General features: G+C 40.5%; 1 protein-coding gene across 1 annotated transcript; it reads left to right on the forward strand.

Moving 5' to 3' along the window:
* Positions 1-4,795: 4,795 nt before the first annotated feature.
* On the forward strand, positions 4,796-23,183 carry DSCC1 (DNA replication and sister chromatid cohesion 1). Its single transcript, XM_046642400.1, has 10 exons — positions 4,796-4,852; positions 4,930-5,113; positions 7,682-7,850; positions 10,004-10,138; positions 13,325-13,415; positions 15,416-15,554; positions 16,331-16,383; positions 16,606-16,760; positions 19,673-19,821; positions 22,828-23,183. The coding sequence occupies exons 2-10, from the start codon at positions 4,932-4,934 to the stop codon at positions 22,934-22,936; spliced, it is 1,182 nt and encodes a 393-aa protein (XP_046498356.1). The 5' UTR covers positions 4,796-4,852; positions 4,930-4,931; the 3' UTR covers positions 22,937-23,183.
* The last annotated feature ends 985 nt before the right edge of the window (positions 23,184-24,168 follow it).

Below are 24,168 nucleotides of genomic sequence, written 5' to 3' on the forward strand. Positions count from 1 at the left end.
GGACATGGCACCACTCGTCAAGCCACGCTGAGGTGGCGTCCCACATGCCACAACTAGAAGGACCCACAACGAAGAATATACAACTATGTACCTGGGGGCTTTGGGGAGAAAAAGGAAAAAAATAAAATCTTAAAAAAAAAAATCAATTCAATGAAAGTGTAATAAAATAAGAAGCAATGAAAACAACAAAAGTGCTGAGTAAATAGAGGGCAAAAAGAGATGGCAGAGATGAGATCAACTATATCAGATCTAAATTTGCACACTGTGTACAGGAGGCTGTGTCAATCTGCTGGAGGAAAGATGCTACATTCAGCACAGCAGCTGCAGGGGCCAGAGAGGTGAATTAAATGGGTTTCTGAGAGGAACCACTACCCTGAAGTCTCTGAGGGTGGCATTAGTTTCTGCCCTTACCCCAGGTGTGTGATACTGATTTTAATTTCCATGTGGAGACAGTTTTAGGGCTTCTACTTTGCCTTTTCTACCACAATAATTCTTACTTATGTGCCGGGGTCCAGCCCTAGCCGAACAGGGTCTCCTGAGGGATGGACGGCTTCTGCGAAGGAGGAGGCAGTGAGACAAGGAGTTTGGTGTCCAAGTCTCACTTTATTTTGTGTATGTAAGATTTATATAGGGCTCAGGGTATGTAAGGATGATTTCATGAAACAGTCCCAGTACATATTTTTGGCTCGCGTAAGCGGGTTTTTGTAAGGTAAACAATAGTCCTAAGAGCAATTGATTGTAAGGTAGACAATAGTCCTAAGAGCAAATTGATGGTGTGTAGACCTGGGGGAAGTCAAGCTTCTGCCTAAGAGTAATTGATTGTGTGCAGGCCTGAGGGGAGCCAAGTTTCTGTAATTCTTTACTTCAAGGAGGCCACCCCCTGCGGCCTCCTGACTCAGTGGGCTGTGGTAACCACCGTCCTCCCACAGAGATCTGTGGGGGCTACAGATTTCTTTGTTCCCTCTCCACTCCCATCGCTTTACCCGACCAAAGGACGGGTCAGAATGTTCTTTCCCTAGAAGATGTTTTTCCCCAGAACTTTCCCTAGAATATTGCATTGTTTCATTCTCATTCCCAGGGCCAGGCTGACTTCTCCTGAAATAACCCCAGGTGCAGAACAGAGTAAGCAGAAGCAGGAAAGTCAGAAGTACCAGGGAGATTTGTTGCAGGGGCAGCCTTGTAGATTCCCTTGAGGGTCGCTGTGCGTCCCCTCATCTCTCTCCCCGACCGTGTCACAAGGCAGAGGCTTAACTTGTAGTCTGACGGCTCCCGGCACTTATGAGTGAAGGAACTAATGTGAGGAGTTGCCAGCTTCTAAATATATCATTCCAAGTGAGAATGACATTTAAGAACCAGGAAAATAATCTTTGACCTCTGGTTGACTGTTATCTATGGATTCTCTCTCCTCTCTCTGAAGGTATTAATTATATTTATCATAGTCTTGGGATTTTTGCTCTATCACTTTTCCTTTCATGTTAACTTTTCTACTTGATGATTTTTATTTATTAGTTGATTTATTTGCTGAGGAAGATTCACTCTGAGCTAACATCTGTGCCAATCTTCCTCTGTTTTGTATGTGGGTCACCACCACAGCATGGCCCCTGATGAGTGGTATATGACTGAACCCAGGCTGCTGAAGTGGAGCATGCCAAACTTAACCACTAGGCCATGGGGCTGGCCCCTCTACTTGACGATTTTTGATATCTTTCTTTTATGTCATTGGTTATGCACAAATAATGATTCTTGGTGGTCTTTCTTCAGCTTTGTATTTGAGAATCCCTGTTCACCAGATGTTCTGTTTTCCGTGATCTACCCACAGAGATTGTGGTGAAGGAGTAAGACCATACTTGAGTAGAGAGTTCAGCTGGTAGCTTGTCTTCTGGGATTTGTTGCTCCCCACTGCTCCTCAAATTTGTTAGCCACTGGGGCATTTCTCTGCCTTTCCATGACCATTTCTCACATTGCTTTAGCCCATCGACAAAGCTAGTGCTAGCTTATTATGGGTGGACACCAGGGAAATACCAACTTCGCTAATTGATCACCCGGATAAACACGACAGAGCCACTTCCCACTTCTTGTATCTAGGCTTGGTGCTCTCCCAAAGCTTTATAGTTTACCCAGATTCATCAATTGTGAACATTTTGCCCCCTTTTTCTATTAATCTATTTATTCTATTTTCTATTTCATATTTATCTAATATGTCTTCTTTCTTTGAACCTTTTGAGAAAAGATGTGGAAATTATGCCCTAAATATTTCCAAGTGTATTTCCTAAGAATAAGGACATTCTCTTATGTAAATAACACAGTACAATTATCGGAATCAGGAAATTTAACACTGATAAAAAATACTCATCCAATCCATAGTCCATATTCAAATTTCATTAATTGTCTTAATAATATATTTTATAGCAGTAATTATTCCTAGTCCAGGATCTAATTTAGGATCATACACTGCATTTAATGATCATGTCTCTTTACTTTCCTTTGATCAGAAGGAGTTCCTTAGTTTTCTTTTTTTTGGGGGGGGCAGGTTAGCCCTGAGCTAACATCTGCTGCCAATCCTCCTCTTTTTTGCTGAGGAATACTGGCCCTGAGCTAACATCTGTGCCCATCTTCCTCTACTTTATATGTGGGATGCCTAATCACAGCATGGCTTGCCAAGTGGTGCCATGTCTGCATCCGGGATCCGAACCAGCAAACCCCGGGCCGCCAAAGCAGAAAATGTGCTTAACCACAGTACCACCAGGCTGGCCCCATTCCTTAATTTTCTTGTCCTTCATGGTCTTGTTATTTTTTAAGAGTTTATACCAGTTATTTTATGAAATGTCTTTCAATTTGGGCTCCCTGATATTTTCCTTACATTCAGATTCATGTTATACACTTTTGACAGCATTGATTCAGTACGTAACATCAGGAGGCACATGATACTTGTCCCAATATAGGTGATGTTACTCTTGATCACTTGATGTGATATGGTCTGTTGGTTTGCAAATTGGTCCCCATACACCGAGGGCAAGGAGAGACAGAAGAAAGGGGCATACCACTCTAGATTGGTAGGTGGCAGGTTTAATAGGAAAGGGAACTTACATACAAGGCTTGCTTTAGGTGGCTGCAAGACAAGTAGACTTTCATACTTGTCTGCCAGAATCTTGAAAGTTAATATAGAGGCCTTAACTGGGTTCAGTCATGTATTCAGTCCAGATGGTCTCAATAACACTTTACTGTCTCAAGGCTACATCCTTGGAACAGCTCCCACTGTGGGAACGGTGGGCAGAATGTACATTCCAAGGACATGGGAGGGGGTGAGGGGCCTCTGATTGCCTGGGTCCAGCTAGAGGGTCAACCTGTGGTCATGTCCTCTCGATGACCTTCTCCAACATGCTGCAAGTTTATCATTGTGAAGTTACTATTTTTTCCCTTTGTAATTAATAAGTAATTTTTAGGTAGATACTTTGACTCTATGTAAATATCCCATTCCTCATCAAAGTGTCACCCATTAGTCTTAGCAAATAATCTTTTAAAAATCTAAATCTGATTGTATCACTCCCCTGCTTCAAATAATCCAATGATTTCCTAGTGTACTTTCACAACTTTTAGGGAACTAAGACCCTCTCAGTTGCCTAGGTCATAATTCTCGTATTCTTTCTCAACTCTTCTTTCTCACTCTCCACGTTGTCAACAAGGTCCATCTGTTCTACTTTCTGAATATTTCTTATTTCTCGCTGCTCCTCCTTGTCCTGGTGCCCTAGAATCAGTTCAAGGCCTTGCCAATTAGTTCTGGCCTTGTCTATTTAAATATCGTTCTATCTGCTCCGACTGGTTTAAGCCTCATTTTTTTTCTGAACTATACTTCGAACTGCAACCTGAAAGATCTTTCTAAAACCGAATATTTGACATTGAAACGTTCATGTTTATATAACAAAGCCCAACTAATAAGTTTCAGAAATACAGAACAGAAAACCTGGGGGTATGAGGAGGGGATATCAAGGAAATCATGTAAGAAAATTTCTCAGAAATGAAGGATATGAGTTTCCAGATTGAGAGAGCCTGGCACAGGTCTGGAGAGAACCGTGAAGCCATTGCTCCAGCTCACCGTTGCTATGTAGAAATATGACTTTCATGTTGCTAGATATCCTGATTTCTTTAAAACGAAGATAAATCAAAAGGTTAGTGGAAACTCTCCTAATTTTTAAACGATGGATGAAATTGAAAAAAGAAATAGATCCACACAAACATGAGAAGTACAGGGGCACCCGTAGGTTCGACTGTAGTGTGTGTGAAGAACACTTGGGAGTGTGGAGTCTGATAAAGCAGGACCGACACAGCGTGAAAACCCGGCAGGATGATTTTAGAGCTGTAGGCCAGGCTGGAATCAGACTTTTGCCACCTCTTGGCTGTGCGACCATGGGATGGAGCTTGAGTCCTCATTTGCAAAAGGAGATGAACAGGGGCCCACCTTACAGTGCTGTAGTGAAGGGTTCACGTATGCAAAGTGCTTATCACTGAGCCCACCACTGGCAGAAGACGAGACTCTTGATTGCGAGGAAATGGGGGCATTGTCTGGAAACGTGGAGGGGGTAGGTAGGCGGAGCGATCAGCGGAAGGGGTGGGTGAGGGTTCCGAGTGGCGCCCCACTAGGCCGCAGCTCTGCTCCGGGGAAGAGACGGCCCCGGGGAAGCCAGATTTCTTTCCAGGAGCCGCAGCTCAGCCTAGGGTGACCAGACCGCTGCGGGGCTCGAACCCCGCGAACCTTTTGAACCTTCCCCCGGACGCGCCCGCGGCGCGCTCCGCCCCGGAAACCCGCCTCCTGCCAGCTTGGCGCGCTTTTGAAACAGCCTCTATTCTATTTCGTGTACGTTTCACAGGGTCCCGGCCGCTCCGGGAGCTTGGTTCGCGCGCACTAAACCTACGGTCTTCAACCCCTTGCAGCGATGAAGAGGACCCGAGAGGAGGTGGACGCGACGCTGCAGATCGCCAAGCTGAACGCGGCCGAGCTGCTGCCTGCGGTGCACTGCCTGGGCTTCGGCCCCCGGGCCAGCGGCGCCGGCGGCGGTGACTTCTGCCTGCTGGAGCTGGAACCCGCGCTGTGCCAGCAGCTGGAGGCAGGACACAGGTGCGCCGGGGCCCAGGTCGGCTGCGCCTCCAGCCTGGTGCCAGCTATCTTCTGATTTGCTCCGCGGAGAAACGCAGGATCAGGAAACTGGGCCAGAGAGGTGCAGTGATTTGACGGGGAGGGGGTCACAGCTGGCTGGTGGCCTGATCCCAGCACGCTGCCTTTTCCTGAGAATTCCACATCACTGCTAGGCCTTCCGGTTAGCTGGACTGAGGTGATAAATAGCACTGGTCCAGCTGATCTTGGAGGCCTGTGTTAGCGGAAACAAGTTAAGATATATAACCTCAGTGAAGTTTTGAAGATGCCAGGGACTGCACAGGTCACTTTGCCATTCTACCTTACAATCCAATGGTAATATCTAATGTTTACAGAGTTCTTCTTGCCTTCTACATCTATTTATTTTACTCAGAAAATAGGTAGTACTGTAAGGGAATAAGTTTAAAGCCGTTTTACAGACATGGTCATTGTGGGAGACCCTCAAAAATCAGACTTGCTTGGGGTCTCTCAGTGGGGATCTGAAGCTGTTTCTAACTCTAGGTCAGCCTCACATTTGCTGCAAGACCACGAGTTAGAAAACATAGTCAAAGGAGAAGTCTAGAGAATCATTCTCTCTCTGAACCTCGTGCAGTCCCAACGCCTGGCGATTAGGAGTTAGGCGCTTTGGTTTGATTGTCTTCTGTCCTGTTGTTCCTCCAACATCTGTGTTTTATTAGGTAGTTTGTTCTCTTGTAGCTTCCTTTAATTGAACCCTTTAGGCTGTCTTTCAGTTCTCATATTTTACTCATCAACAGTATTACAGTTAACTGGCCAGTTTTCAGATGCTCGCCACAGAGTATCTTTATGGGAGCTGACACACAGCGGTTTTCATCCCAGCTGAGCAGGCAGGGATTTGAGAAAGGACTTCAGGTGTGGAGACCTTCTTTTTGTCCAGCTATAGTTAATTTAGCCGGCAAAAACCAGAAGGACCTGGAAACGTGTGTTTTGTTTTTTTTTTAAGATTTTATTTTTTTCCTTTTTCTCCCAAAGCCCCCAGGTACATAGTTGTGTTTTTTTTTTTTTTTTTTTTTAGTTGTGGGTCCTTCTAGTTGTGGCATGTGGGGTGCCACCTCAGCATGGCCTGATGAGTGGTCCCATGTCCTCGCCCAGGATTTGAATTGGCGAAACCCCAGGCCTCCGAAGCAGAGCGCACGAACTTAACCACTCGGCCACGGGGCGGCCGTGTGTTTTAAACTGTGGAAAAGTGTGTTTTAAGATTTTTTTGCAGGGGGAGGGGTAGTTGTTCTAAACCAAGTATTTCAAAGCAGGGATAGTGCAATTTAGAAATAATTGTTAAAAAGTAGGTACTTTGGACTATTAATTGTTGTTAGCACCAGGAAAGTAAAAAACCTCTTTTATTCTTTTCAGTTAAACGAAGTCTTAGTTTTAAAAAAATGTTTGCACAGCCTTCTATTTCAGGTTTTTTATTATTTATTTAAAAGAAGTGAATTGTGTACAGGAGAGTTAAAGGCTTTATAGGCCAGGAAAACCACTAGGACCAACTCCTTTGTTGTCATCTCCATCATCTTTGTCTTTTGTCTTCTTCCTCCTCATCCTCCTCACTTTCATCCTTCTTGATTTTTTTCACCTGTGATAAACTCCCTTTGTCAGAGTCTTCGCTTAGTCTAGGTTGTAAACATATCTTTTTTCATTCAGCATTGCAGACTTTCTACAAGGTCCCACTTTCTTTGCAACATAGCTGATGGTTAGGCCAGGATGTGCTCTTTTGATATTTGGGGGTACTCAGAATGAACCAAGAAGAACCACTCTTGGGTGGGTACCAGGGTCAGTAGCTTGGTCATCTTCTGGGAGCTTGTTAGAAATGCAGAATTCTAGGTCCCATCCCAGACCTGCTGAATCTTGATCTGCTTTTTCTTTTCCTTCTTCTCCCCAAAGCTCCCCAGTACATAGTTGTATATTCTAGTTGCAGGTCCTTCTGGTTGTGCTATGTGGGACACCGCCTCAGCATGTCCTGATGAGTGGCACTATGATCCCATCCATGCTATGATCGATCTGTGCCCAGGATCCAAACCAGCGAAACCCTGGGCCACTGAAGCGGAGCTTGTGAACTTAACCACTTGGCCTCGGGGCTGGCCCCTTGTTCTGCTTTTTAACAAGATTCCTTAAGGTGCTATGCCTAAATTTGATAAGTACTACTTTAGCATGGTTTAGAAAATTGTGACATCTTGACAGAAGCTTCTGGCTGCTTTGTCTTGTGCTGTTCCCGGCGGTTTGCATGAAGATGCCATGTGGTGACATTTGGCCTGTTGGCCTCTTTGGATCTTTCTTGCTCATGTTGAGTTATTTTTCCTTAGTGAGGCCACCTGGTGCCCCTCTGACTCTCAACTGGTCCAGTCCTTGCTCTGTGGAGCCCATCATTGTGCCAGGGCTGTGACAGCAGGGGCCAGACACAGCCTCAGGACTTAATTTTAAACTGTGCAAGCCTAGAGGATTTTGGAACGGTTTATAATGAAGATATATATCGTTGGTGTCTCAGTAAACCATGTATTTTCTTTCCTCATTTTCCTGCAGTCTTGTGATTCGTGGTGATAAAGATGAGCAGGCTGTGCTGTGCAGTCAAGACAAAACATATGACCTGAAAATAGCAGACACTTCCAATATGTTGCTTTTTATCCCTGGTTGTAAAACTCCAGACCAGCTGAAGATGGAAGAAACACACTGTGACATTATTCACACTGAGGTACTGTTTTCTGTCTCCTGATTTATATGAGAATGACAACATGTGCTAATCTTGCTTTTAATTAAAAACTTTAGGTATGAAATGTGTTATCACAGGGAATCTGAGAAGTTCTCAAATGAAATTTGAAATTTCTCAGCATTATTTATTTTTTTTGGTTTGGAGTCTTGTGAAGTTGTCTTTATTTCCCCTATTTTAAGTCCCAGACAACTTGATCATTTTCTGCAACATAGAAATTTGTGATTAGGTGATTCGTTCTAAAAATTTTGTTTATTTTTAGTAAGTTTTGCTGTGGATATGTTTTGCAAGGAGACTCCCTCAAACCGTGGCTAGTGCATTATGTGATGTTTATTGAGGCAGAGAAATGAGGAAATTTGAGTTTTTGAGGGAAATATATTTCTCAGCTTTCAGTTGGTTTCGTTCATTACTATCTATAGCTATGTATAACAAACTCTTAATTATTTTGGAGACTACTGATGACAAATACCAAACAAAACTCTCCATCCTGGCCAGATTGTTACATGTACAACAATCAAAGCACAGCCATTAATTCTGTAGAATGACTTTAGGCCAACTACTTCCTTAATGATAGAACTTAAATAGAAATAAGGGAAAATACTGGGAAATTTCAGTGATTCATATGATGTTGCTAGAACAGAACTTCCAGTAGATATTGTATTTTGGCTTTTGTAGGGTTATGTCTTTCATTGTAATTAATTAGAAATATTGGCAGTTGATCTTTTAGTAAAAGATATTATTTTTTCGTCACCTAGCTGTTTTTGTGAGAGTAAAGCAACATCTGTGAGTACCTGTGAGCTCTCGTGATGGGAATTCTGTGTACTGAGACTGAATAAAACTTAATAAAGATCTACTAAACAAAGTTTTAATCTGTGATTGCATGTCACATGCCTAAAAGGGCTAGGTAAGGAATGCACATGAGCAAAGCAGGCTGGCATTGAAAAATGGTGGTGGATGCCCAGTCTCAGGAGTAATAGGGAATGGTGGGGTCTATGGCAAATTGGAGAGCACAGGCTACAAGTAGGTGGGTGGCCACTACTTGGCCTTGTGGGAGAGCAGGCCTCGCATTGCTAGATCTTCTGATTTCTTTTTTCCAAGTAAAGCCTGAAATTTAGATTTTGGTGGCACAATCTCCTAATTTTTCAATGTTGGCACATAGTTTAAACTCTGTACTAAACCCCACTTTCTTCCAACACAAAAGCTTACCCCAACATCTGTGTGTTGGATACAGCCAGCAGGCTGCCAATTTGTGAATTATGGAAGTCACTCTTTCTGGTTTGGTCCTTAAGCTCCTCATTTGAAGATCTTAGATTCAGAAGCATCTCCATCAGGCTCTGGGCCTTGTCTTGTCAATCAGGACTTATGCTAGTTTGAGTTTAGAAGCATCCCCTGCCCTTCCATTTTAGAGTTGGAAGGCACCTCAGGGATAATCCAGTTCAGCGTTTTTTTCCTTCTTTCATGTGAAACACTTATTGGACAGCTCTAAGAGCTAGACACTGGACAAGTCCTGAAGATACAGAGAGGGATAACAGATATTTAGCCATCATTTAGCCACTATCAACCGGATGTCTTTGAGGGGTAGGCCTCTCCCTGTTTCACATGTCCAATAAGGAATTAGCTGCAGTTCTAAATAGTTGAAAGTTCTTGCACTGAATATAAGTCTTTCTTCCTTAACTTCTGCTTAGTTTTGACATCATGAGTAACACAGCACAAGGCTGCCCCCTCTTTAATATCCCTTCATTATTTGAAGACTGTGATAATGTCTCTTCTTTATTTTCTGTTATTTTGGCCTAAAAATACTCATTTTCTCTTGTTTCCACCTGACTTGCAGAAGTGTCACTATCCTGGTCATTCTTTTTTGGGAATACTCTAGTTTCCAGAATGTACTTGAGATATGGAGCTTAGTTATCAGTTCTCACTATGTTGACAGTGTCTTCTCGGGGTTTCAAAAGATGTTTCCTGAAGATGCTCATCCATCTGCTTGACATGGCTGGATGGGTGCCTTCTCAACAGAAAGCAGAAGACCTTGGCTCCCTTTTCTTGCTTCTTGTTGATGGCAGATGGGTTGGTTGAAATTTTGTATGAAATTTTCTTTGAGAATGGCCCCTAAGAGGTTATGATATATTTGTAATTTCTAGATCTTTGGTTTTTCTAATAATTATTGGGAATTAAGAAGATGTAGACCCAAATTAAAGAAGCTAAAGAAACTTTTGATGGAAAATACCTATGAAGGACCTGACACTCAAAAAGAAAAGGACTCAACTCACTCAAAAGTAAGACTGTTATTTTCATTGTTTTATTTGGAATTTTAAGAATAGAACTATAATTAGAGGCACTTAATGGTGACATTTTTCCTTTTAAAACTTTATATTGTGAAAATTTCAAACATATACCCAAACAGAAAGATCCCTATATATTCATCACTCAGTTGAACATTTATTAATATTCTGTTATTCTCATTTTTCTCTATCCCCTTGCTTCCTCCTACCTTTTTTTTTTCTTTTTCTGGAGTATTTTAAAGCAAATCCTAGCTATCCTGGTGATGATTGTACAGCTGAAAGCTTCTCATGTTCCTGACTATGAAATAATAGTTTTTTAGAGGTTAAATTACTGTTTTTTTTTTAATGATTGGCACCTGAGCTAACATCTGTTACCAATCTTCTTCTTCTTTTTTCTTTTCCTTCTTCTCCCCAAAACCCCCCAGGACATAGTTGTATATTCTAGTTGTGAATGCCTCTGGTTGTGCTATGTGGGACACCACCTCAGCATGGCCTGATGAGCGGTGCCATGTCCGTGCCAGGATCGAAACCAACGAAACCCTGGGCCACTTAAGTGGAGTACATGAACTTAACCACTTGGCCACGGGGCCGGCCCGTTGAATTGCTTTTTATTTAGTTAAAAATTATAATTAAGGGCTCTTGAGAAAAGGTGTTATGGAAATGGAAAGTATTCTTACTCTAATATCAGAATTGACTAATTCCTGAAGTATGGAAAAATATTTATAAACGAAGTAAAAAACTTTTTGAAGTTTTTAATGTAGCTCAAAATGATAGCACTCAACTGGTATTCTGAAGACCATACTTGTATTAGAGGTTCTCTTTTTCTCCATTGACTGACTGATTTCCTTGTTTTTTTTTGTAACAGCTTTTTGATATAATTCACATACCAAACAATTCACTCATTTTAAAATGTATAATCCAACGCTTTTTAGTACATTCACAGAGTTGTGTAATCATTACCATGATGAAGTTTAGAACATTTTCATCACCCCCAAAAGAAACCCTGTACCCTTCAACTGTTACCTTTCCCTCTTCCCTTTCCCACCTCACCCCTAGGCAACCAGTAATCCACTTTCTGTGTCTATTGATTTGTCTCTTCTGGACATTTCATGTGAATAGAATCATATAATATCTGACCTTTTCTGACTGGCTTCTTTCGCTTAGCATGATGTTTTCAAGGTTCATGCATGTGGTAGCATATATCAGTTTATTCCTTTTTATTGCTGAATAATACCCCATTTTATGGACGTATCACATTTTATTCATCCATTCATCAGTTGATGGACGTGTGGGTAATTTCTGCTTTTTGCTTATTATGACTAACAGTGCTGTGAACATTCATGTACAAGTTTCTAGTACACCAATGTTTTCATTTCTCTTGTGTATGGAATTGATGGGTCTGGGGTGACTCTACATAACCTTCTGAGGGACTGCCAGACTGTTTTCCAAGGTGATGACGCCGTTTTACATTCCCATTGCATAAGGGTTCTAATTTCTATACATCCTTTACAACACTTGTTTATTATCTTTTTTATATCCATCCTAGTTGGTTTGAAGTGGTCGCACTGTGGTTTTGATGTGCATTTCCCTAATGACTAATGATGTTGAGCATCTTTTCTTGTGCTTGTTGACTATTTATCTATCTTTGGAGAATGTGTATTCAAGAACTTTGCCCAATTTTTAATTGGGTTATTTGTCTTTTTATTACTGAGTTGTAAGGGAGTTCATTATACAGTCTAAATACAAGTCCCTTCTCAGATATATAATATGCAAAAACTTTTCTCCCATTCTATGGATTGTCTTTTCACTTGCTTGATTTTTTTTTTTTGAGGAAGATTAACCCTGAGCTAATATCCACCTCCAATCCTCCTTTTTTTTTTTTTGAGGAAGACTGGCCCTGAGCTAACATCTGTGCCCATCTTCCTCTACTTTATATGTGGGACGACTGCCACCATGTGGCTTGATAAGCCATGTGTAGGTCTGCACCTGGGATCCAAACCAGTGAACTCCAGGCCGCCGAAGTGCAGTGTGTGAACTTAACTGCTGTGCCACCAGGCTGGCCCATCACTTTCTTGATTTTTAAAAATTTTTTTAAAATTGTTATTTTTCCTTCTTCTCCCCAAAGCCCCCCAGTAGTAGTTGTATATTTTTAGTTGTGGGTCCTTCTAGTTGTGGCATGTGGGATGCCGCCTCAGCATGGCTTGATGAGCGGTGCCATGTCTGTGCCCAGGATCCCAACCAGCGAAACCCTGGGCTGCCAAAGCAGAGCACATGAACTTAACTACTTGGCCACGGGGCTGGCCCCCTTGATTTCTTTTTAATTGTGTAAATGTACATAGCATAAAGTTTACCATTTTAACCATTTTTATGTGTATAGTTCTATGGCATTAAGTACATTCACATTGTTCTGCAACCATCACCACCATCCATCTACAGAAGTTTATCATCTTTCCAAGCTGAAACTCTGTACCCATTAGATACTAATTCTTCAATCTCCTTTGCCTTTCAGCCTCTGGCAACCACTATTCTACTTTCTGTCTCTGTGAATTTGACTACTTTAAATATCCCATGTAAGAGGAATCATACAATATTTGTCCTTTTTGTTGATGGTGTTTTGAAGCACAAAAGTTTTTCATTTTGAAAAAGTCCAATTTATCATTTTTTCTTCTGTGTTTTTGGTACCATTTCTAAGAAACCATTGCCAAATCTGACATCACAAAGATATACCCATATGTTTTATTTTCTTCTAAGATATTCACTGATTTTGTGTAGTAATCATTACACATTAACAAAAGAAACTGAGCTAGTATATAAATATTGCCTTAATCTGTTCTATGTATTTATTCCCCAAAATTCAATAAGTCCAGAGGCCAGCCCCATGGCCAAGTGGTTAAAGTTCTGCACGCTCTGCTTCCAAGGCCTGGGTTCACAGGTTCGGATCCCAGGTGTGGACCTACTCCACTCATCAGCCATGCTGTGGAGGCATCCCATATACAAAGTAACGGGAGATTGGCACAGATGTTAGCTCAGGGCTAATCTTTCTGAAGCAAAAAAAAAAGAGGAGGATTGGCAACGGATGTTAGTTCAGGGTGAATCTTCCTCACAGACACCCAAAAAAATTCAATAAGTCTAAAAAATATTCTTCAAAGCCCTTAAAATGTTTTCTTTTTCTTGTTTCAGTATACAACTGAAGATTTGCTTAATCAAATTCAGGCAAGTGAGGAAGAAATAATGGCCCGATTACAAGTTCTAAATGCCTGTGAGATTGGAGGTAGCATTATTTACTATTATTATTAATAATGATGGAAATGGGTGTAATATGAGAGAGGGAAGTTTTTGGACATCTTCACCCTTTGCATATTGTATATTTAATCTTCTTTTGGGCTCAAAGATGATAATGTTTGTACTTTGGGGTGTGGGATAGAGATTACATGTGATCATCTTTGCTGAGGAGGTCAGTCTGCACCCAGTGACTTTAACCACTCCTTACAGTTCTTTTTCTTTGGATTAAGTGGTAATAGAAGAACCATGTTAGATCTAGAAAGGTCTTAGATATCAAGTAGCCTAATCTCAATGTTGTTTTTAATAGATGAGGAAGGGAAACTGACTTGTCCAGGGCTATGTGTTGAGTTAGTGGTAGGCTAAGGCATAGAACCCAGGTACTTGAACTCCTGATTCAGAATTAATTTAATAACCTCATTGTATTTGCAAATTGCTTGGAAGATGGGACTGTGTTTCTTCTTGTGATAACTCAACATATTCTTGAATATGTGTTAAGTAGTTTATATAATAAATCTGTGTAAAAGATATAGTAGTGTGTGTTGGTCTCAGGGGTTGACGGAGAAGCCCAGTAGTATCTTCTTCAGCGTTTTGACTAACTTCTGGAACTGGAGCTTTTTTTTCAGCATCTAGGCCTGCAGTACTACTTGAGTAGATGTTTTCGTGCATTTTCCAGCCCTCTTAAGCTTGCCCAGAGAAGCAGCTTAATTCTTCAACTGTGTGATAGGAAGAAGGAAATTGGCATGGGTTGGTAGATGTACTGTTCAACTGCTCACAATCTTCCAAGCAAGATTAGCTTTTGTGAGACCTTAACTCTCAAATGTGGCAAATTCTGCAGAGTAAAGCAACTGTACATGACTTTAGAACTAACTAGAAGCACTTAGTTCTTTCTTGTTCCTTGAGACATTTGGTCCTAAGCATAGGAAATAAAATTTTTTTTTAAAGATTTTATTTTTCCTATTTCTCTCCAAAGCCCCCTGGTACACAGTTGTATATTTTTAGTTGTGGGTCCTTGTAGTTGTAGCATGTGGGATGCCGCCTCAGCATGGCTTGATGAGTGGTGCCATGTCCACGCCCAGGATCCGAAACAGCGAAACCCTGGGCTGCCAAAGGGGAGAGCGTGAACTTAACCACTTGGCCATGGGGCCGGCTTGGAAATAAAGTTTTTAATTATGGATGCCTATTGCTAATAAGTATGGTATATGGGTACTATGAATGTTAAGGTTAAAAAAGAAACCAATGGATTTTATTCATTTATTCTACATTATTCACTTATTGTGTGGGGATGGATAAAATTTTGATGTGTAGGCGGGTGGTGCATAGATTATTCCTAGCTTTCTTTCTTAGCTTTAAATCACATGTTCCATTATTTAATGTTGCCTTTATTATTTCAGAATAAGGATAGCAACATTCTGCCTTGGAAATGGTGGATGTGTACTTGATTTGTTTCTCCAGGGGTGGTGGTAGTGCCTTCCATTATAAGATGGCATTTCAGAATCTTTCATGGGAATAGGGAAAGGTATTTTGATGCCCGGCCTATATTTTGCCACTGGTCCACATAGTACTTCTGAGTCTACTGTCTCTTGAATGATCTAGACTTGTTTATGAGCATGAGAACACCTTTGCAAGATAGCTTGAGATGAGAGTTATAATCATGGCAGTTCCTCACAGTGGAGACTACCAGCTACAGATTTCCATGTTTCCACTTAGACTGATAAGATTATTCTGAAATAATTGAATATTCAAACACTTGAAAACAGTCAGAGTGTTAGTCATATGTAAAGTCCTGTCTAAAACCCACTTGATCTCCCACAAGACGCAATTTGTAATGATTGGGAGAAAAGCAGAAAAAGCAGCATTGTTTATAAAGAAAACAAAGACTTTTAGTGTCTCTTTTTTGCAGTGGGCAAGAGTATGCTGCTGCTTTATCAGTGTTAGCCAATTAGTTTGCTTAAAATCTTCTTTGGTAAATATAACTTTTGGAATTTGTAGGTTATTGGAGGATTCTTGAATTTGATTATGAGATGAAACTTCTGAATCATATAACTCAGCTTGTGGATTCTGAATCTTGGTCTTTTAGTAGAGTTCCTTTGAATACGTGCCTTCAGGAACTTGGACCATTGGAACCAGAGTAAGTATCTTAATCACTGTCCCTCCAGATTTCCTGAAGGGGAAGAATATTATTTTCCAGGGTGGAACTAAACCCAGGGCATAGACTATTTATATTTTGATATCCTATAGAAATTGAGAAAATACACATCTGATCAGGACTTGGGAGTTTTAGTCACTGGGGTGAATAAATGAGCATCATCTTTTTTTTTCCGCTATAAAAAAATATAAAGAAATAATTATGTTTAAGCTATTTTATAATAATAAATGCATGCTTACATAATTCATGTAAAAATGTTTAGCATGGGGCCTGGCTCAGATTAGCTTCCCAGTATATTTTAGTTGGTTCCTAATGTAAAGTTTTACTTGGCAACCAAAATCACGTAGTATTTCTTTTTTTTTTAAATAGCTAATATTTATTTATTTATTTATTTAATTTACTTTTATTTATTTATTTTTTTGAGGAAGGTTAGCCCTGAGCTAACTGCTGCCAATCCTCCTCTTTTTGCTGAGGAAGACTGGCCCTGAGCTAACATCTGTGCCCATCTTCCTCTACTTTCTATGTGGGATGCCTACCACAGCATGGCTTGCCAAGTGGTGCCATGTCCACACCCAGGATCTGAACTGGTGAACCCCAGGCCACTGAAGTGGAATGTGCAAACTTAACCGCTGCGCCACCAGGCCCGCCCCACTTAGTATCTCAAATTTCAAATTTATATCTTAGTTTTTAGTTAGAAAAGATGTTTAAAATATGTATAAAAATGGTAACTTTTCAAATGAGGGTTTTATATTTTTCAGGGAAATGATTGAACACTGTCTTGAATGTTATGGAAAGAAATATATAGAGGAAGGTAAGGTTTCGAAAGTATTCTAATGGGTATTTTAACTCTTGTATGTTAAAAATTGGTATGCCTTTCAGAAGTATGTTCATGTTAAAAATAACTCCATGGGTTGTCGGAGGTAAGTTGTATATAATTCCTTCTGAGAAATTGCATTGAGGAAAAGGAAACATTAGCATTGTATTTAATTGTAAGAAGACAATATGAAACTATCTGATGATACCTTTTCCGTAGGTGAAGTTTATTTTGAATTGAGTGCTGATAAAATATGCAGAGCAACAGCGCAAATGCTGCTTCAGAATGCAGTGAAATTCAATCTCGCTGAGTTTCAAGAAGTGTGGCAACAGAGTGTTCCTGAGGGAATGATAACCAGTCTTGATCAGCTTAAGGTAACAGCAGTAGTGACTACTACCATAACTCAACAGGTTATCGTTAATTACTAGGTGAAGTGAAATTTGTATTAGACTTGAATTTGGAATCAATTTATTTTCCTAGACACCCATTAGGAGTGCACTATACATTCACTCCATCACAATGTCTTTTTAAAAAGACCCCAACACTTTATTGAAGTATAATTTACATATCATAAAATTTACCCTTTTAAAAAGAAGCTTTACTAAATTTACTGAATCATGCAGCCATCACCACAATCCAGTTTTAGAACATTTCCATCACCTCAGTAAGAGCCCTCAGGCTCATTGACAGTTAATCCTGGTTCCTACTCAGGATATCTCATTTCATTCCATTTCTGTCCATTTCCACCACCACCACCCTCGTCTGAACTGTCGTGATTTCCTGGCTCTGAACGGCAATGGCATCTCTAAGCAGACCTTCTGAACTTTTAATTTTGCCTGCCTCCAATCCATTCTCTGTGGTGTTCCTGGAAGGATCTTTTAAAAATGCCAGTCAGATTAGAAGAATGTCTCGCTTAAATCACTTTAATGGTTGCCCATTGCATTTAAGATATAAAATCCAGAATTCGTATCTTGGCCTCCAAAGATCTTCATGATCTTCCCTGTGGCTTCATTTCTTGCTGTTTCCTCTTCTGCTCACTGCATACCAGCCTTCTTTCAGATTTTCAAGATCATCAAGTGCTCTCCTACCTTAGAACCTTCACAAAAGCCTTTTTGTTCTAGAATGATCTTTAATTTCACCTGGATACCTCCTCATCTTTGAGTCACTTCATCAAGGAGGCCTTCACTCTAAAAAAAGCCCTCCTGTTTTTCTCTTCCATAGCACCCTGTATTTTTCCTTCCTGGCACTTATCACTTAGCTTTGGAAAAACGTTTAATTGTGTGGTTCCCCACTCTCTGCTTTGATAGAGTTTTGTTTACTGTTGTTTGCCAATATATAGCATGCTGCCTGGCATGTAGTATATGCTAAATAAGTATTAAATGAAAGGATTTGCTGAATATTTGCTGAATATTTACAGAGTTCCTTTTATGTCTGGGCACTATGCTAGATGCTGAGGAGAAAACATCACACAAGGTGCCATCAATGTCCTCAGCCTGGGGGCTGGCAATGGGGGCTACACATTACTGTATAAATTTGTTCTGACAATATAGAGTGATCTGTGCCATGGGAAGGGCATGCAGAGATATTATGGGAACAAAGGAAAGGGACTTATCCATCTGACGGGTGAATCAGGGGTGATTTTCTGAAGGAATGGATATTTTCGCTGCCAAGTTTGAAAAGATGAAGTATTTACTCTCTAGATGGAAGGGCAGAGACAAGAATCCAGGAAAGCATGTTCCAGGTTGTGGAGGTATAAAAGTTGGGGCATTGTTAGTAGGGGTGCATGACTGGAGTGAAAGGTGATGATGAGTTTGTGAGGGACGCCATGGACTGTGTGAAGGAATTTCAGCTCTTTCTAGAAAGCTCTTTGGAGCCATTTAGTGACATCAGTTCGAAGAGCTACCTGATGAGTTTTGCCTTTGGAAAGAACACTATGACAGTAATGAGGAGGGATAGATGGAAGGTTGATTGGATTATGAAAAAGAAGAACTGTCCAGGTTCTCAGCACTTGAATACGCCTAACTAAAAGAGTACTGACCAAAGAAATCCGTATTGGGAAATTGATAGAGAAATCTTTTTTTTTCCTAAGCGATTGCTCATTTATTATTATTATTATTTTTTGGTGAGGAAGATGAGCCCTGAGCTAACATCTGTTACCAATCTTCCTCTTTTTTTTTTCTCCCAAAAGCCCCAGTACGTTGTTGTGTATCCCAGTTGTAGGTGATTCTAGTTCTTCTATGTGGGACACGGCCACTGCAAGACTTAATGAGTGGTGTGTAGGTCTGCGCCCAGGATCTGAACCAGTGAACGCTGGGCTGCTGAAGTGAGCACGTGAACTTAACCACTATGCCACCAGGTCGGCCCCTGATAGAGAAATCTTGAGGCCTTAGAGTCTATAGAATTTAGTGACCACGTAGGTGTGGGGTTTGAGTAAGGGAATCTAGAATGATGCCTAGGTTTCCTGGTTTCCTAGGATAGTGGGACTGGAACAGGTTTGGGTGACAAACACAATGTGAGTTCATATATAGGTTTGGACATAGAGGTCTGGTGCTTGGAAGCAGGTTTGAGTTGTGGATACAACTATTACAATCATCAGCAAGTAAGAGGTAGTTGAAGTCACAAGTTTAGATGGGGTTATCTGGACAGTGATGGTGAAACAAGTAGAAGGATTAGGTTAGAGGCCCAGGGAACTGCAACATCAGTTAGGAAAATGATGAGATAGCGATTTGAGAGAGAGAGATTCAAAGAGGAAGGCGTAATCAACATTAACAAAGAAAATAGGGCTAGCAAGATGAATCTAAGAAAAGGGCCCACTGGATTTGGCAATGACAGGTCATCAGTGACCTTTATAACTAGAGCGGTCTTGATAAACTGATGGTGGTAAAAGCCACATTATAGAAGGGAAAAGAAGTCACTGCTTAAAGGAGGTCTTTTTATGAAAAAAGCTTTTGTAAGTCTCTGGGTGGTTTGTGTAAGTTTCATGTAGCTGACATTTTAAATGCCTTGGGCTTAGCTAAGCCTAAAAGTAAAAGAATGAGTCAGGGGCCGGCTCCATGGCTGAGTAATGGTTAAGTTCGTGTACTCTGCTTCCGTGGCACAGGGTTCGCTGGTTTGGATCCTGGGTGCGGACCTACATACTGCTCATCAAGCCATGCTGTGGCAGCAACTAGGGTATACAACTATGTACTAGGGCTTTGGAGAGAAAAAAAAGAGGAAGAAAAGAACTAGTCATATTTAAACATTAGACCATGACTTTAACTGCCCTTTCTCTTCTCATCTCTTATAGGGTTTAGCCTTGGTGGACAGACACTCAAGACCAGAAATCATATTTTTGCTAAAAGTAGATGATTTACCTGAGGACAATCAGGAGCGTTTTAATAGTCTATTCTCTCTAAGAGAGAAGTGGACAGAAGAAGATATTGCTCCATATATTCAGTGAGTAATTTATTCCAAAGGGATTTTGAGGGTTATTCTTTTTATGAAGTGTCTTTTTTAATTTACTTGTTATATATTATATATATTATTTATTTATTTACTTTTTATTTATTAATTCTTACAACACCATTTTTTTGGAGTATTCCCTGAGGATACTGCTTCCTTTGAAACTTTTTCAAGTGGTGGTTGTCTTCTCTATCATTCTCCATGGCTACTGATCCTGGAGGTGGGGTGTGCATTATCTTTCTTCCTTACTATTGCTTCTAAAACCACTTCTCTGCTCCCCTCCCTGCAACCTGCAGCTCTGAGAAGGACAGTCTGACTATATACTCCACTATGACTCCAAGGCAAGCACCCCTCTCTGATTGCCACTTTCTGTCTTTCCTGCTGCCTTATTTTAACATTTTGGTAAATGCCAAGTGGCAGAAGAACAAATTAGCTCTGAAGTTACTATTTACAGGACCTCAAATCCACAGACACTGCCGCCTCTTCACTGGGTCTCGCCTCTCAAGTCCTCTCTTCTCTTAGCCAGATTGGATTCCCTGGTCAGTCTTTATAACTTCTGCTGTGCGTGCTTTCCTCCCTTGGCCCTCTCTCCCTCTTGTCATACCCTCTGGCAAAAATCTACAAAGATTAAACTCAACTTTATGCTTACTCTATGCCAACACCTGGGCAGCTGAAATTTTCTGGAGAAAAATACACATTGGGGCTTGCCAGTCTCACTTAAGAATGTAAGTCGTCTTAAGTTTAAGAACTGAAGAACTTAACTTAGCAGGGTCCCTTGCAAGGCATTGTTTCCTCATCAATCTCTTCTACCCTTGGATCTCACTTTACATCTTCTTTTTCCCTTTTATACCATCATTACCTCCTGTTTCCTCTTCACCCTCAGCTTGTGACCTTGTTTTTTGAGAAAATAGAAGCAGACAAGAAAAGACAAGAATAACTTCTTTCCCAGTGCCCTATCTGCCAGCCTCCTTGTGTCTGCACACACTTCCTTTGCAGTCCCTCCTGTATAATGCATAAACTGTCCCTGCTTCTAAGGCCAATCCTCCTTCTGTGCTACGTCCATCCCCTCTAATCTTGTTAAAGAATTGTCTCCTCCAGTTATCCCTTTCCCCCTATTATCAACATCTACCTGTCTACTGGATTATTCCCATGAACACATGCTATTCTGTAGTATTGCTCATCTTAAAAAACAACAACTTACTGGACCCCATGTCTTCTGCTCTCCTTCACAAGAAAATTCCTTCTAAAAGTTTATGTACTCACTTTCTGCTTCTTTGTCTCCCATTCTTTCCTAACCCAATGACATCTCCTTAATCTAAGGATATCCATCTTCCTACAATCAGTGGTCAGTAGTCTGTCCTTGCTTACTTGGCCTCTTAGCACTGTTTGACGCAGTGGACCACTTCCTACTTGAAACACACCGGTTTCCTCCCCTCTCCCTGAGGCAGCTCCTTTTCTGTCTTTCTTGCTGATGTCTCCTTCTTCTTCCCAGTCTTTAAATGTCTGAGTGCTCTAAGACTCTATTCTTCTTTGTTTTTAAAGATTGGCACCTGAGCTAACATCTGTTGCCAATCTTTTTTTTTTCTTTCTTTCTTCTTCTCCCCAAAGCACCCCAGTACATAGTTGTATATTCTAGTTGTAGGTCCTTCTGGCTGTGCTATGTGGGACAGCGTCTCAGCATGGCTTCACGAGTGGTGCCATGTCTGTACCCAGGATCCAAACTGGCGAAACCCTGGGCCACCAAAGCAGAGAGCATGAACTTAACCACTTGGCCATGGGGCTGGCCCCTAGGACCCTATTCTTGACCATCTTCTCTTCTGTTTATATTTTTTTCCTTGGTCCCCTCATTAGGCCTGGATTTAAATTTAGTGACTGCCTACTTTTATCTTCATATTGACCTTTTCCCTGAGCTTCAGATTCTTAAATATCTAGCTGCATAATTAACATTTCCACTTGGATATCTAATAGGAATTTCAAAACTGACATGCTCATAACGGAACTGTTGATTCTTCCTGTCCGAATCCCATTTTCCTCATCTCAGTTAATAGCACTACCATTAATCCAGTTACTCAAGCAAAAAGTCGAGGAATCATCCTTGTCTTTTCCTTCTGTTACCCCCTGGTTCAAACTATGAGCAAATCCTGATGGATGCTCTTGTACCTGCCTCTGAAGTAGTCTCTCTACTTCTATTTTTGCCCCCTTCCCCTCACCCCCATTTTTAAACTTTTTATTTTGGAAAATTTTAAACATTCAAAAGTGACAACATAATATAATGAACCCTCCATGTACTCACCACCCAGCTTCCATAATCATCAACTCATTGCCTCCATTATTTAAAACTTAGATCACATTATGCTTTTCCAAGATTGAAACCCTCCTCGTGGCTTCCCATTATACTTAGAATTAAATCACAACTCCTTTCCATGTTCTTCAAGCACCTACATGATCTTGCCCTTGCCTCTTCACCAGCTTATGTCCTTCTATTCTTCCCTCCTCTCATTATGTTCCAGTCACAGTCTTCTCTTCTGGCTTATAGAAGAGGAGGCTAACATTCAGGGGTAGGTAACCTAGACAAGCTCACACAGGTAGTCTAGTATGCAGGTTCTAGTGGAGTCTAGACCCCTCTGTATCACATTGCTTGTATTTCTAATTGGGAGGCTGTGTGATATAATGGGAAAAACATGGAATTTGAAGTCACACAGATATGGCTGCAAAATTTGGCTCTATCCTTTACTACATGAGCCTCAGTTTTTTCATATCTAATATAGGATTAAATAATACATCACTCCTACTATTATTGTGAAGGTTAAATGAGTTAGTACATATAATGTGCCTACTTCAATTAAGGCTTAGTAACCGCTCCCTATTTTCTCTCTCTCCCATATACATACACCCTTAAGCTTGGAAGGATGGATTTAGGGGAAAGAGATAAAAATTAGTACTGTGACTGTTATGTGCCCTAAAATATTCATGCTATTTAATTTTGTATTGTTCCCACAGAGACTTGTGTGGCGAGAAGCAAACCATAGGTGCATTACTCACTAAATATTCTCGATCTTCGATGCAAAACGGTGTTAAAGTTTATAACTCAAGAAGACCCATTTCTTAAAAGAACAGTCTGTTCCTTGGGACTAAAGTTGCTAGTTATAAGAGAAAGATTCTTTTATGTATTTGTATTTCAGACTTATAAACATCTACTGCTTTGAGGCATTTTTCTCCTCCTCCTAAGCATTTAGAAACTACTGCTCTTTTTTTCCTTTAATAGGATATTTCTCTATCTTTCAAGTTATGTTTGTATTATGCATACAGTGTAAACAAGGACAAAAGAAAATGTTTTTACCTGTATTTTGTATCTCTCTGTGTCTATACAATTTTATTTATAGAAAAAGAGTTCTGCCTTTTTTATATTTAAAATTACATTTCTTTATTTAGGGTTTGATCTTCTAATCATTAATAAATTTAAAAGTTTTTTCTGAGAACTAAATAGTAATAGTTTCCCAAAAAGAGAATTATTTATTCACTTAATTCGTCATTTCTTAAATGAGTTTCCCTCCACTTTCAACCTTCCATCAAAAAAGAAAGTCACTACATGCTATCAGTTATTTAAATTAGTTGTTTGCATTGATGAAATTGGCTTGATAATTGCTTCTGTTGCTGGGCTGGTACAGACATGCACTTTGGGATGAAATGGATTTGATCCTCAAGCCTACGTGAAGAATACTAACAGAGCAGTTTATGACCCTATAATGGAGAATACTGACACAGGTAATACTCACTAGAAAACTACAAGTAATTTCTAGTTGGTTTTGGGATGCTTGATAAAGTTCTTTCATAATTTTATTTTACTAATTGTTTTTGTTTAGGCCAATATTAATTTTAACTTAGCTAATGAATTTGTCACCAGGACAGTTTGAAAGGGTAGGCCAAAGTTAAATCCAGATCAAGGTTAAAAATGACGTTAATAGAGCCAGCCTTGATGGCCTCACGGTTAAAGTTCACCCAGCTCTGCTTTGGCAGCCCAGGTTTTGTTCCGGCAGGGAACCACACCACTCATCTGTCAGTAGCTAGGCTGGGGCTGCAGCTCACATGGAAGAACCCAAAGAACTTACAACTATACACAACTAGTATTGGGGCTTTAGGAGAGTTAAAAGGAAGAAAAAAGGAAGATTGGCAATAGATGTTAGCTTAGGGCAACTGTTCCCCTGCCAAACAGAAAAAAGATTTGATGGATAATCCACAATTAATTAACCAAGATTTAACTGTTACTTACAATTGTTTTATTCTCATGCACATGAAATGCACATACCATGGCTTCAAAATTTGTCCTGTCTCTCAATAAAT

This window comes from Equus quagga, chromosome 16 (assembly GCF_021613505.1).
Source record: "Equus quagga isolate Etosha38 chromosome 16, UCLA_HA_Equagga_1.0, whole genome shotgun sequence".
In the NCBI taxonomy this organism is placed as follows: domain Eukaryota; kingdom Metazoa; phylum Chordata; class Mammalia; order Perissodactyla; family Equidae; genus Equus; species Equus quagga.